The sequence below is a fragment of the Perognathus longimembris genome, chromosome 1 (genome assembly GCF_023159225.1).
Source record: "Perognathus longimembris pacificus isolate PPM17 chromosome 1, ASM2315922v1, whole genome shotgun sequence".
In the NCBI taxonomy this organism is placed as follows: domain Eukaryota; kingdom Metazoa; phylum Chordata; class Mammalia; order Rodentia; family Heteromyidae; genus Perognathus; species Perognathus longimembris.
Genome location: NC_063161.1, coordinates 134,031,586 through 134,043,789, shown reverse-complemented (window position 1 = coordinate 134,043,789; position 12,204 = coordinate 134,031,586). Strand labels below are relative to the sequence as shown.

The following is a 12,204-nucleotide window of genomic DNA, read 5'->3' as shown; positions in this document are numbered from 1 at the left end:
GGCTGGTGGCTTAGATTCTGCCTCTTCAGCTCTCCTGTACTCCCTACAGTGGTACAGAGCCTATTCCAAGGAGCTTCAGCTCTTTTGAAACATAGAACCAAGCTAAGCATGGTGGCACACACCTGTAATCCCAACTACTTGGGAGGCAGAAGTGCGAGTTTCAAGAGAGCTCAAGAAAAGTAAATGATCTCAAAATCAAATACAAACAAAAGGGCTGGGGCATAGCTCAAGTGACAGCTACTTCCAGTACTACTAATACATGCAATGACTACTCATGTGGAGGAAGGTGTGTTTTAGAATATGCTGTGGAGTTTGGAGCAGCCACGATGGAGCTGCCATTCAGAGGTGGGGCCTCTTCTTTTACCCAGCAGGTTATATCATGTCCCACACCGATTTCTATTTTTTAATGTTGAAAAAAATGTATCTTTAGTGTCATCTAGTTTATGGTGTATATATGATGCCCAGAAAAGTATAACAAAACACAGTTTAGCCATTGAGAACACGTTCCTAGTATTAATGTTTGATCAATGTAATAGTGGGTCCACTGGGGACATTAAGCCTTTTAGAGCCTCAGGGTCTTGAAGTGATTAGGCAGGGTACAGGCAAAGGCACAAAATTTTAGACAACACCAATCACTTTCTAAGCAGACACACATTTTCACTATCCATAGTGAAAAAGCCCAAGATAGCCAGACAGACCATTCATTATTAGACTTCTCTTCCAAGGTTCCCTCCTCTTCCCACCCCACACCGGTTTCAACACTACCACCTTTCCCTCTAGGGACTTTATCTGTATAGACTTTGTTTACTTGAATGCTTGACTCATTCATTCTCATTCCTGGTAAGTTGAGCCCCAGGGTCCAGAGACATAAGACCAGACCCTGAAAGAACTATTTTCATAGATCATTCGAATAGGGAGGGGGACTTGGGGTTAGGGCCTCTGTGCTACTTACCGGAAATCCTGGCAGCCCAGGCAAACCATCGGGCCCCTGTAACACATCAAAGACAAAGTCATGGGATCCTGGGGCCTCAGGGGCCAGCTCCCCTCCCACAAGTGTCAAAAGCCTGAGCCCATTTCCATGCCGCTGGGCTCATGTTTCACTCTGCAGTGCAGATGCAGGGGCCTGTGAGGGCACCGCCTTCACAGAGTCAGAAAGCCAGTTAACACCAGAGGCAGAAACTGCAATCAGGCCCCCAGAGGCCAGTTCTGCTCCCTAAGCCTGAACTCCACATTTGATTGGAGCTTCCTCCTCCATGAAACCATTTAGTGCTTGAAATCTCTGGGGGCAATGATAAGGATAAATAAATTCTGAGAAGGGGCTCAGGGCGACACTGGTGGCCAAGGGTAGACATGGGTGCATGCTGGTGAGGCTTAGCTATTTCCCTCGGAAGAAGGGAGAATTTTAAAGGATCATCCTACTTTTGGGTTTTTGTTGTTGCTGTCTTTTTTGTTTGTTTTATTTGGGTTTTGTTTTTTTTTGACAAGATCTTGCTATGAGACTTGGGCTGGCCTTGAGCTTGAAATTCCTCTGTCTCAGCCTTTCAAATGGTGGGATTTCAGATGTGGGCCACCTCACCCAGCTAGAACCAGTATTTTAAAGGACCTGGCACATGGGAAGTTTGTACATTACTAGAACAAAATATATTTGTTCATTGTGTGTATTCGTGTGTGTGTGTGTGTGTGTGTGTGTGTGTGTGTGTGTTCATGTGGCAGGAGACAGACAGAGAGAGGAAGAGAGAGAGAAAACTAGAAAGAGACGTTTCTTGTCACACTGGATATACATAGCATGCGAAGAAGTGATGGAATGGCCCCCCTTAGGCGAACCCACCACCAAGTGGGTAAAGGCTTATCCAGACCAGGGATGAAGAGGCCCCAGAGTTAATCAAGAACAGGACAACAGTGGGAAGGAAGTAGGGAAGAGAGGAGGGTGAGACACAGTGATGCAGGAAGACAGGGCCTGGGACCAGGGGCACAGAGATGCCCACTCTTTAGTCTCAAGTTGCCTGTGTCCTACATTAACATCAACCTCCCTAACATCCTAAATCTCCAGTGGTCTGGGGGAAATCAAAGGCCCTTATGAAGGGGCTTTTGGTTGTTAGCTGGTTTGTCTTAGGTTTTGATCACTGGCATTTTTTTTTTTGGATGTTTCAGAAATGAGGGAAGGGAAGTCCATGGAGAGATATAGCACAGAAGACAGTAAGACAACCCACAGACATGGCTTTGCACTAAAAGAAACCCAGGGGCAGAGAAGCCTCCAAGATATGAGTGAGAATCTTGCAGGTGCTGCAGATTTTCCACAAGATGTGGGTGGCTGGGGGTGCTGAGCCAGTCTCTTAAGGATCTGCCCTGTGGGCTTCTGCACTGCACAGCAGTGGAGGCCTCTGGCTCCACAGTGACTGCAGGGTGCCCCAGTGTGACAAGCGAGTTCACTTCTTATTAGATGCCCCAAACTCAGCAAGGTGCAGAGGAGAGAACCAGAGACTCAAGTGTGGTATGCAGTAGAGATGGGGCTAAGGCCCCAAGGCTCCTAAGGCCAGAGTGGTTTTCTCTCCCCAGCTCCCAGAACATGGAATAGGGGTTTAAGTATACATGTTCCCTTCCTCTGAGGTCCTGGGGTACCATGAACCAGCTCTGTGGACCTACAGAAGTGATGTGACTTCTGGTGTGTTCATTCCATCTCTAAAGCGAGCTAGGGAGACTGACGCAAGTCACAGTCCCTCCTCATGGGACAGTGTCCCCATTAGCACAATGACAGGTCCCTCTAGGCTCTTCCTGTTCTGTGAAATGAGATAATGCAGATAAAAGCAGTCCAGAAGTCTCACAAGTCATCTCTTTTTTTCTTTTCCTTCTTTCTTTCTACTTTTCTTTTCTTTCTTTCTTTTTCTTTTTTTTTTTGGTGCAAGGCCTGGCATTCTTGCTGTGCTTTTTCACTCAAGGATAGCACTCTACCACTTGAGCCCCAGATCCATTTCTGACTTTCTTTTTCCTTTTTGGTGTCTAATTGGTAATAAGAGTCTCATGGACTTTTCTGCCTGGGCTGGCTTTGAACTGCAGTCCTCAGATCTCAGCCTCCTGAGTAGCTGGGATTACAGGCATGAGCCACCAGTGCCCAATTGTTAAACACATTCCTCCTCCTCCTCCTCCTCCTCCTCCTCCTCCTCCTCCTCCTCCTCCTCCTCCTCCTCCTCCTCCTCTTCCTCCTCCTTCCTCTTCCTCTTCTTCTTCTTCCTTCTACTCCCCCCCCCTTTTTTTTGCCAGTCCTGGGGCTTGGACTTAGGGCCTGAGCACTATCCCTAGCTTCTTTTTGCTCAAGGCTAGCACTCTACCACTTGAGCCACAGCACCACTTTTGGATTTTTCTATATATGTGGTGCTGAGGAATCGAATCCAGGGCTTCATGTATGTGAGGCAAGTACTCTACCACTAGGCCATATTCCCAGCCCTGTTATTCACATTTCTGATGCATAGGACTGGAAGTTTGGGCTTCATTGGTCACCGCTCTCTGTACCATCAACTCATTATGATAGCAACTCAACAATGCTAAGTTCTCTTTCCATTCTGGTTTGACATATCTAGTTCTGTGGTTAAGGAGCTGAAAGGATCCCAAACTAACTCAGCCTTGCTTCAAAAGCAACATCTGGGTGGAGACACTAGGGCAGCTGCAGATACAAACCGGAGGCCCCATGAGCTCAGGAATGTCCGAGAAGTTCATGGATCCACTGGTGATATTGATCAGAGACTGAAAAGAGAAAAGTCAGACAGTGAGGACAAAGGATGCATGTTCTTGCCTTGTGTCTGGTGATGAAGATTTAATTGAAGTTCCTCAGCATGGCACATGGTGATCATATCCCAAAGCCATTGCCAAATATACACATTCTGCCCACTTCCCATCAGACAGCCCAAGCTCTGTCTTGTTACTTTGCTCTTTTAATTAACTTTCAAGTTACTCAGTATGTGAATGGCTTCTCTCTCCTAAAATTGTAAACATATATATATATATACTTAGATAGTATACAATATATTGTATATACATTGCATATATGTAGTACATATATTGTGTATATATTGTATATACTGTGTGTGTGTGTGTGTGTGTGTGTGTGTGTATCCACTGAGAGCACACAGTGAGTGTGTTCATATGGTTATTTTACATAAATGGCATCAGGCCATTTGTATTATTCTTTGCCTTGCTTTTCTCACTTAAGCAAATTATGTGGAGATCTTTACACATGGAATTTTAAAGGGTCTATTTTCAGTTTCAATGAACTGCCAAAGAGCAATCTAAAGAGACTACATACTTCACACTTAAGCATTAGAGACTGCCTATTCCCCCACATTTTTACTATATTGATATTATGTTCGTGTGTGTATGTGCGTGTGTGTGCATATGTATGCACACATGTGTGCCAAAATGGGGGCTTGAACTTAGGGCTTGGATGCTGTCCCTTAGCTGTGTTGCTCAAGGCTTAGCATGCTACTACTTGAGCCACAGTTCCACTTCTGGCTTTTTGCTAGTTCATTGGCAAGAAAGAGTCTCACAGATTTTCCTGCCTTCAAACTACAATCCTCAGATCTCAGCCTCCTGAGAAGCTAGGATTACAGGTGGGAGCCACCAGTGCCTGGCCAAATTGGTATTTTAAAACCAGAATCTTGGGTTGGGGATATGGCCTAGTGGCAAGAGTGCTTGCCTCGTATACATGAAGCCCTGGGTTCAATTACCCAGCACCACATATATAGAGAATGGCCAGAGGTGGCACTGTGGCTCAAGTGGCAGAGTGCTATCCTTGAGCAAAAAGAAGCTAGGAACAGTGCTCAGGCCCTGAGTCCAAGCCCCAGGACTGGCAAAAAAAAAAAACCAAAAAAACATACAAACCAGAATCTTCTTTCAACTCATCCTTTCCCCAGTTAGTTGAGAACTTTTATCTTTCTCTTGTGTACCAGGACAATGCTATGATTGTTCTCAAATGTGACGACTTAATATTCAGCAGACCACAATCAGATCCCAGCCCTCAGCCCAGCATCTTCCTAGATTTCCATCATGCTACCCCCACCCCTGCCCTGCCTGCTACCCACAGCCAGGCAGCTCCCCTCAGCAGGAAAGATGGCCTTTGGGCCGACCTCTTCATTTTGGACTGGATTTCTCAACTTGTATAGAAATGGGTCGGAGAACATGGAGGCTGCCTATCTGGGGGCTCCCTGAAGACCCTCGTTAGCTCTTATGCTTTTTGAGTTGACCCTCAAATTCTACCAAGCAAGAGAGAAGGTTCTGGAGGAGATGTGTGGGATAACAGTGATGCCAGGACAGCTGGCATTAGGTGGAGACAGATGTGTATAACAGCTGGGCAGGTGGAGACAGCCCCTAAATCCCTAAAGGGGATCACCTCTTCTCCCCCTTAACAAGGAAAAAGCACACAGCCCAGTTCCAACCTGTATGGTACTTACATTGTGCAACACCTCGATGCTCCCAGGGGGGCCGCGGGGCCCAGGGGGTCCAATTGTGCTGATTCCATCTATCCCCCTTTCACCCTGGTAATACAGAGAGAAGACAAAACTCAATGTCTGTGGAAAGTTCTCCCAGGACAGAAAGTTCTCCCACAATTTGCAATGTCATCCCTGAGTCCTTACCTTGGGTCCCTGATCTCCTTTCTCTCCTTTGAGACCCTAGCCAAACAAGAAAAGCAAACGGTCATTCTTTGGCTTTCTCCTATTCATTTTGCTTCTTCTTTACCTATCCTTGCATCTTGCCATCTCTCCCTCAGGGGTCTTACTGAAGTTGTTCCAGGAAATGGGAGTAAAGAATGAGGTGCAAATTCCCTTTCTGGAGTCAAGGGGGAAGAACTCCCCAGAAAGAGCCAGTAAGACTGAAGGCCCTCTCTCCCAGTACTAGTGAGGGTCCATTAACTCCCATCTCAAAGCTCTTTGCATCTGGCCAGAGGGAGCTGTGTGTTCAGTCATGACAGGGACTGCACTGCTCCCTCCAGAGTGCTCATCTCTGGGTCGCATGTGACAAAGATCATGAGAGCTACAAGTATGCTTCCCACACAAGTGTGTATCACAGTGGACACAGCTCCAGGGAATGAATGCTACAGGGTACAGAGTGGGAGCAGGGGGGTTGCCAGTAAAGTAGCTTGTGGAACTGAAGAAAGGATTTGGGGGTATGGAAGAGAGAGAAAGAAAGAGAGAAGGAGGGAGGGAGGGAGAGAGAGCACGCACACGAGAGAGAGAATTTTCAAGTTTTTCCACACAATGTTCATGCAAAAACTCTACATTGATGCCCAGGGAACGAGATTGTGAAGTCTCTCCACTGAATAGCTAGGCTTGAAGGCCTTGGAAGTATGATTATGGAAAGGAAAGCAGATACAGGATGGCCTCCACAGCCTCCTCACAGTATAATCCAAATAAGCTTTCAAAAGTCAACCTAAGAAGGCGGGGAATATGGCCTGGTGGTAAAGTGCTTGCCTCGTATACATGAAGCCTTGGGTTCGATTCCTCAGCATCACATATATAGAAAAAGCGGAAGCGGTGCTGTGGCTCAAGAGGTAGAGCGCTAGCCTTGAGCCAAAAGAAGCCAGGGACAGTGCTCAGGCCCTGAGTTCAAGCCCCAGGACTGGCAAAAAAACAAACAAACAGAAGTCAACCTAAGCTGGGCACTGGTGGTTCATATTTGAAACCCTAGCTATGCAGGAGCCTGAGATCTAAGATCATGGTTCCAAGCCAGCCCAGGCAGGAAAACCCAATAAGACTCTTATCTCCAATTAAACCACCCAAAAGCTAGAAGTGTAACTGTGGCTGAAGTGGTAATAGTGCCAGACTTGAGTGGAAAAAAAAAGCTATGAGAAAGCACCCAGGTCCTGAGTTCAAGCTTCAATAGCAGCACACACACACACACACACACACACACACACACACACACACAACTGAAAAAGTCAACCTACACTTGAAGCTGTTGGCCCAAAGAGTCTGGGTTCATTCAGTAGCCTGATACTTCCTGAGCCTTCCGTGTCCTAGAAAAGGAGAAAGAATAAGAATTTCAGGGGCTGGGGATATAGCCTAGTGGCAAGAGTGCCTGCCTCAGATACACGAGGCCCTAGGTTCGATTCCCCAGCACCACATATACAGAAAACGGCCAGAAGCGGCGCTGTGGCTCAAGTGGTAGAGTGCTAGCCTTGAGCGGGAAGAAGCCAGGGACAGTGCTCAGGCCCTGAGTCCAAGGCCCAGGACTGGCCAAAAAAAAAAAAAAAAGAATTTCAGGTCTGATTGCTGAGCATCTACCTGGACCAGGTGTGGCCTTAGGGACTGGGTACACCCAGCAAAGCTGGTCTTTCCAGTGGCCCTTGCCATGGAGTAGGGAGCTGTGGGAGAGAATACCTCAAGTCCTGCTGTACATCCAGGGCCAGGGGGGCCAGGGGGGCCAGGAGGTCCTGGGGGCCCCATGACTCCAGGAGTGCCATCTTGTCCATTTTTCCCTGGAGATCCTGGTAAACCGCGGCTGCCAGGGTCACCCTGAGAAGAAGATAGGCTGATTATAAGTCCTGATAGCGCATGGGAAGAAAAGACGTGCATGTCTGAGGCAAAGTATCCCTCTTTGAAGTCACTGAGGTTGAGTGATTCCCTGCTTGGCCCTGCTTGGTGCATGGAAACATCTGTCTTGTGGACGGACACTGCACTTGAAGTAAGCCAAAGCTCTCGCTTGAATTCATGTAGGGAGAGGCCTCACTGCAGGGTAACTGCTCCCGGCCATCCCCTGCTGTCCTGCCTTCCCTGGGCCTTTCCTCAGATGTAAATTCCTCCCTGCCCTGTGACATGTGTGTCCATTTACCTTTTCGCCAACTGAGCCATTTGGCCCTCTTTCTCCCTGAAAAACACAAACACAAGGGCCAATCAGAATATGTGTTAGTAGACACAATCAGAAGAAAGTGCAGAAGTATGGATTCTGAAGTCATAGGTATTGAGATGAGCCAGGGTGGCTGCCTCCGAGCCGAGGGAAAGCACACTTCTGGGTGCGTCTATGAGGCAGTTCCAGAGAGGATAGCCAGAGGATAACCAGCAGGGGATAGCAGAGAGTCATTTGCAAAGGAGGCTAGATCAAGTTGGGAGGTCACAGAAGGGTGGCTGGCTCCCTGCGCTGGAAGCCTCCCACTGGTCCCATACCTTCTCTCCTTTCATCCCAGGCTGGCCAGAGGCTCCATCAGGTCCAGGCTGTCCCTCAGGTCCCTGGGAACACCAATGACAATCAGCCCACACATGTCTGTCTAAGAATCACACACAACCCTTTGCTAGGAAGGAGAGCAGAGTGAGGAGGTGAGCGAGGCTGGTGGGAGCAAGGTTTGGTCCCAGCAGGGTCACCTCCGGCAGTGTCCCTGAGATAGAATCCTTCACTCGTTGGGTCACCAACTCCTCCTCTGGGAGGCACCAGGAAGAAGACCAAGACTGGTTTAGAGAGTCACCAAGGGTCTTCCACCCCAGGCCCCGCTCTGTGGTCCTATAGTTTCATGATCACCCATCAGCCTCTGCTTCCTGTGCTGGCCATGGCCAGACAGGAAAGCACTGCATCAGATGAGGAAGATAGTCCTTTTCCTCATAAATATCACCTGGCCTCTGGATCCACACTCTGTGTGCCCCTGCCCTGCCTCCAGGAAGCCTGTAGACCTAGACAGGGGGAGAAAACTTTATGTGCTCACCGGGGGCCCAGGCTCGCCAGCAGCTCCATCCTCCCCAGGAGAGCCAGGGGGCCCCATGACAACATCACTTCCTGGTTTTCCTGGAATCCCCGGTGAGCCAGGTGGGCCGGGGGGGCCAGGAGGACCCTAAAAAACAGACACTGTGTTAGGAGAGGGGGCAAATATACATGCTAAACACATCCTGTTCCCATGTTCTTTCCATTCCATGACAGCCCACAAGGGGCGGGCATTCACACCTAGCGGAAGGGGAGGATGAGGCTAAGAGACCCTGGGACTCAAGGACATGTACTCCTAGCTGATAAGTACAAGAGCTGGGATTCGAATCTAGGGCTTTCCAAGTGTATTATGCTATCTTTTCTCCCAAATGAAGACATAAAGACTTGGGGGGGGGGGGAATGATAGGAAATGATATGAAGTGAAATAAGCTAGACCCAGAGAAACACAGACTGCATGGTTTCTCTCATGTGTGGTAGCTAGAATGTGCCCATAAATCTACAAGGAAATACACTGGGTGGTATGCCAGCAGTTATAAATGAATTAACTGAAGTATAACAGACTCCATGCAGAGTGTGAACAGTATAATTCTTTAGAAAGACTAAGTCAAAGCCCAACAAAATAAGTACCAAGAAATGGGTACTTGCAAGAGGGGAGGATGGGGCCAAGGGGAGAGGGGAAGAAGAGTGAATTGGGGAAGGGGGTAAATGCAAGAATTGATTGTGCATACCACAAATTTGAGAAAAATAAGGGAAGGGATGGGTGGAAGGAGGAAGATGTTCAAGGGATGATGAGACAGATGAAGATGCATTGTATACATAAACTGCTTTGTTAAATGGCAAAAAATTCAACACATAACCTAAAAATTAAGATAAGTGAATGAAGGGGTGGGGTGGGAGGGGTGTTTTGTTTATTGGTTGTTGTTTTATGCCAGTACTGGGGCATGAATCCAGGGCCTTGGATTCTTGCTTGATGTTTTATTCGTTCAGTTTTTTCTTAAGACTGACACTCTACCATTTGAACTACATCTCCACTCCAGGCTTTTTTTTTTTTTTGCTAGTTAACTGGAGATAGAAGTCTTTTGGGGTTATCTGCCTAGGCTGTCTTTGAACCTCAGTCTGTAGATCTCAGCCTCCTGAGTGGCTAGGATTACCGGCATGAGCCACCAGTACTCAGCTAACTTTCAAAGCCTCTAGCTGAGTTGGCCAAGCTCACCAGCTTAGAAGATTCCCTGGGTTCTTACTCCGTTCACCCGCAGAGCACAGAGCCCTTCCGGGCCTGGTGACAGGGGTGGGGATGCAGCTAAGTGGAGCTTCTAGCTGGGGTCAAGGTAGAAGCACTGGAGATGAGGTCAGGCCTTGGGGGTGGAGCAACAGGGTTAGCTAGAGGGAGGAGGCACTTCCCTGGGATGAGCTCAGGAGGGGCTGGTGGAACCCAGCTTTGGGCTGGAGGCCAGGGAAGAGATGGGAGCCAAGGATGGAGAAAGAACAGTTGGGAAGGGTAGGGAAGAGTCCAAGGAGAGCCTGGTATCTAAGTGGGAAAGGCAGAGAGAAGGTTAGAGGTTTCTTTGATGAACAAGTGAAGGTCAGTGGGACAAGTGGAGTGAGATGAAGGGGTTCTGCATTCAAATTCAGACTCTGATTGACCAAGTCAAAATTGTTCCAAGTTTTTTAACACACACAAGAACAAAAGAGAGTAAAAGGAAGCCCATGGGCTTAACAGCAGCAGTCCACCATGCTGGCCCATCCACACCCCCCACCCACCCCAATCATTTAGAAGTTAGTCCGGCTCCACATGACACCACCCTTCATACTCACTCTTAACAGGTCCTCACTGTCCACCAGGTCCCCGGAGCCTGAGCCAACGTCCAGTCCCGAGCCCAGACCCGAGCCCTCAGAACTCAGGCCTGTCACCTGCAGAGAAGGAATCACAACTGAGATTCAACAGCCATGGACAGACAGGTCACAGGGCGTGCCCATATTCCAGAACCCTGTACCTGCTGCTGCCAGCTCCTTCTGGCCTTTTCTCCTGCTATCCAGCCCATAGGTGGCCATCCCTCGCCTCTTCAAATCCCCTTTCCTCCTTCCAGGCCCAGCTCTGCCATGACCTCCTCCATGAAGCTTCTCACTCTCACACTCATCTCCTCTTCCTGTGTTCCCACCAGTTTCTAGACTCTGATCAGGTCTCAGACTTGAAGCTAAGTTCAAGGGTCAGGGTGTCCTGTCAGGTCTCCATCCTGGTGGTGGGAGGGGGCGTCCCTCTGGGCAGACCTAACCCCAAGATCATAGCCTGTCCTGAGGCCAGCACAAGAGCTGATACTTGTTCATCTCTTCAGACAGCCAAAGATGTGAAGGGCATTTTCAAAATACCTTTCTGGAACTGAATTCCTAAAGTTGTATGTGGGATGCATATGCTACATGCTTATTCATCCCTCCCTTCCTCTCCCTCTTCTGTCTCAACTCTCTCTCTCCCCTCCCCTTCAAAGAGATTTACAAAAAAAACTATCATGGGGCTGAGGTGTAGCTCAGTGGAAGAGTACTTGCTTAGCATGCAGGAGAAGCTGGGTTCCACTCTCAGCATCAAAAACAAAACAAAAGAAAAACTGGGGAAAAAAATCTATTCACTGAAGTGGAGGGACAAAGGGTGAACCAATGCAGCAGTGGTACTCACTAGACACTACATTGAAAATGAACTATACAACTGTGGTGGAGATGGGAGGGGAAAACCAGGAGAGAGCAAGGTGAGGGGTGACATTGTCCCAAAAGAAATGTACCCTTTACCTGACATACATAACTGTAACCTCTCTGTACATCAACTTTATAATAATAATTAAAGAAACTATTGTAAAAGCTATTAAGTTTCCAACCCATGGAGCAATGGTTCAGAAAAATGGTTTTCAAAATGCATTACAAGCCAGACACCGGTGGCTCATGTCTATAATCCTAGCTACACAGGAAGCTGTGATCTGAGGATCATGGTTCAAAGCTAGCCCAGATGGGAAAGTCTCTGAGACTCTTATCTCCAGTTAACCACCAAATGAGATGAAAGTAGAGCTGTGGCTCAATTGGTAGAGTGCCAACTTTTTTTGAACAAAAAAAGTTGACGGAGAGCTCTGGGCTTCTGACTGGCACACACACACACACATGCACATGCACGCACACACAGGTGCACACACAATACATTAAGAACTTCCCAGAGTTCCACCATGTGAACAACTGCTAATATTTGGTAAGGGAAGGGAATTTCCTTCTAGAGTTTTCACATGTGTGTTTATAAAAAGTCAAGACCACACAACATCCTCGAGTTTGGAAGTAGCTTCTTTCACGTCATATAATATGGCAAGTGGTTTTCCCCCAACATTAAATACTAATAAGTTAATAGCTGCATAATGTTATATTACTTGAATATGCTCTAATTTAATAAATCTCCTATTGTTGGCTAATTCAATCATGCGCAATCTTTCTCTATTATGGACAATATTAAGAATAATATCCTTGTGAACAAAAGCTTTTTTTTTTACATATCACACT

General features: G+C 47.6%; 1 protein-coding gene across 2 annotated transcripts in view; it reads right to left on the bottom strand.

The window, feature by feature from the left end:
- Positions 1–12,204, bottom strand: part of Col15a1 (collagen type XV alpha 1 chain) — a 90,067-nt gene that overhangs the window by 26,860 nt on the left and 51,003 nt on the right. For both annotated transcript variants that reach the window (XM_048337968.1, XM_048337972.1), the window contains exons 12-21: positions 10,492–10,587; positions 8,681–8,806; positions 8,151–8,213; positions 7,819–7,854; positions 7,368–7,502; positions 6,935–7,003; positions 5,625–5,660; positions 5,442–5,525; positions 3,673–3,738; positions 953–988 (exon numbers count right to left, since the gene is read on the bottom strand). In XM_048337968.1, coding sequence (XP_048193925.1) covers positions 953–988; positions 3,673–3,738; positions 5,442–5,525; positions 5,625–5,660; positions 6,935–7,003; positions 7,368–7,502; positions 7,819–7,854; positions 8,151–8,213; positions 8,681–8,806; positions 10,492–10,587 — 747 coding nt within the window. The remainder of the gene's footprint in view (positions 1–952; positions 989–3,672; positions 3,739–5,441; positions 5,526–5,624; positions 5,661–6,934; positions 7,004–7,367; positions 7,503–7,818; positions 7,855–8,150; positions 8,214–8,680; positions 8,807–10,491; positions 10,588–12,204) is intronic.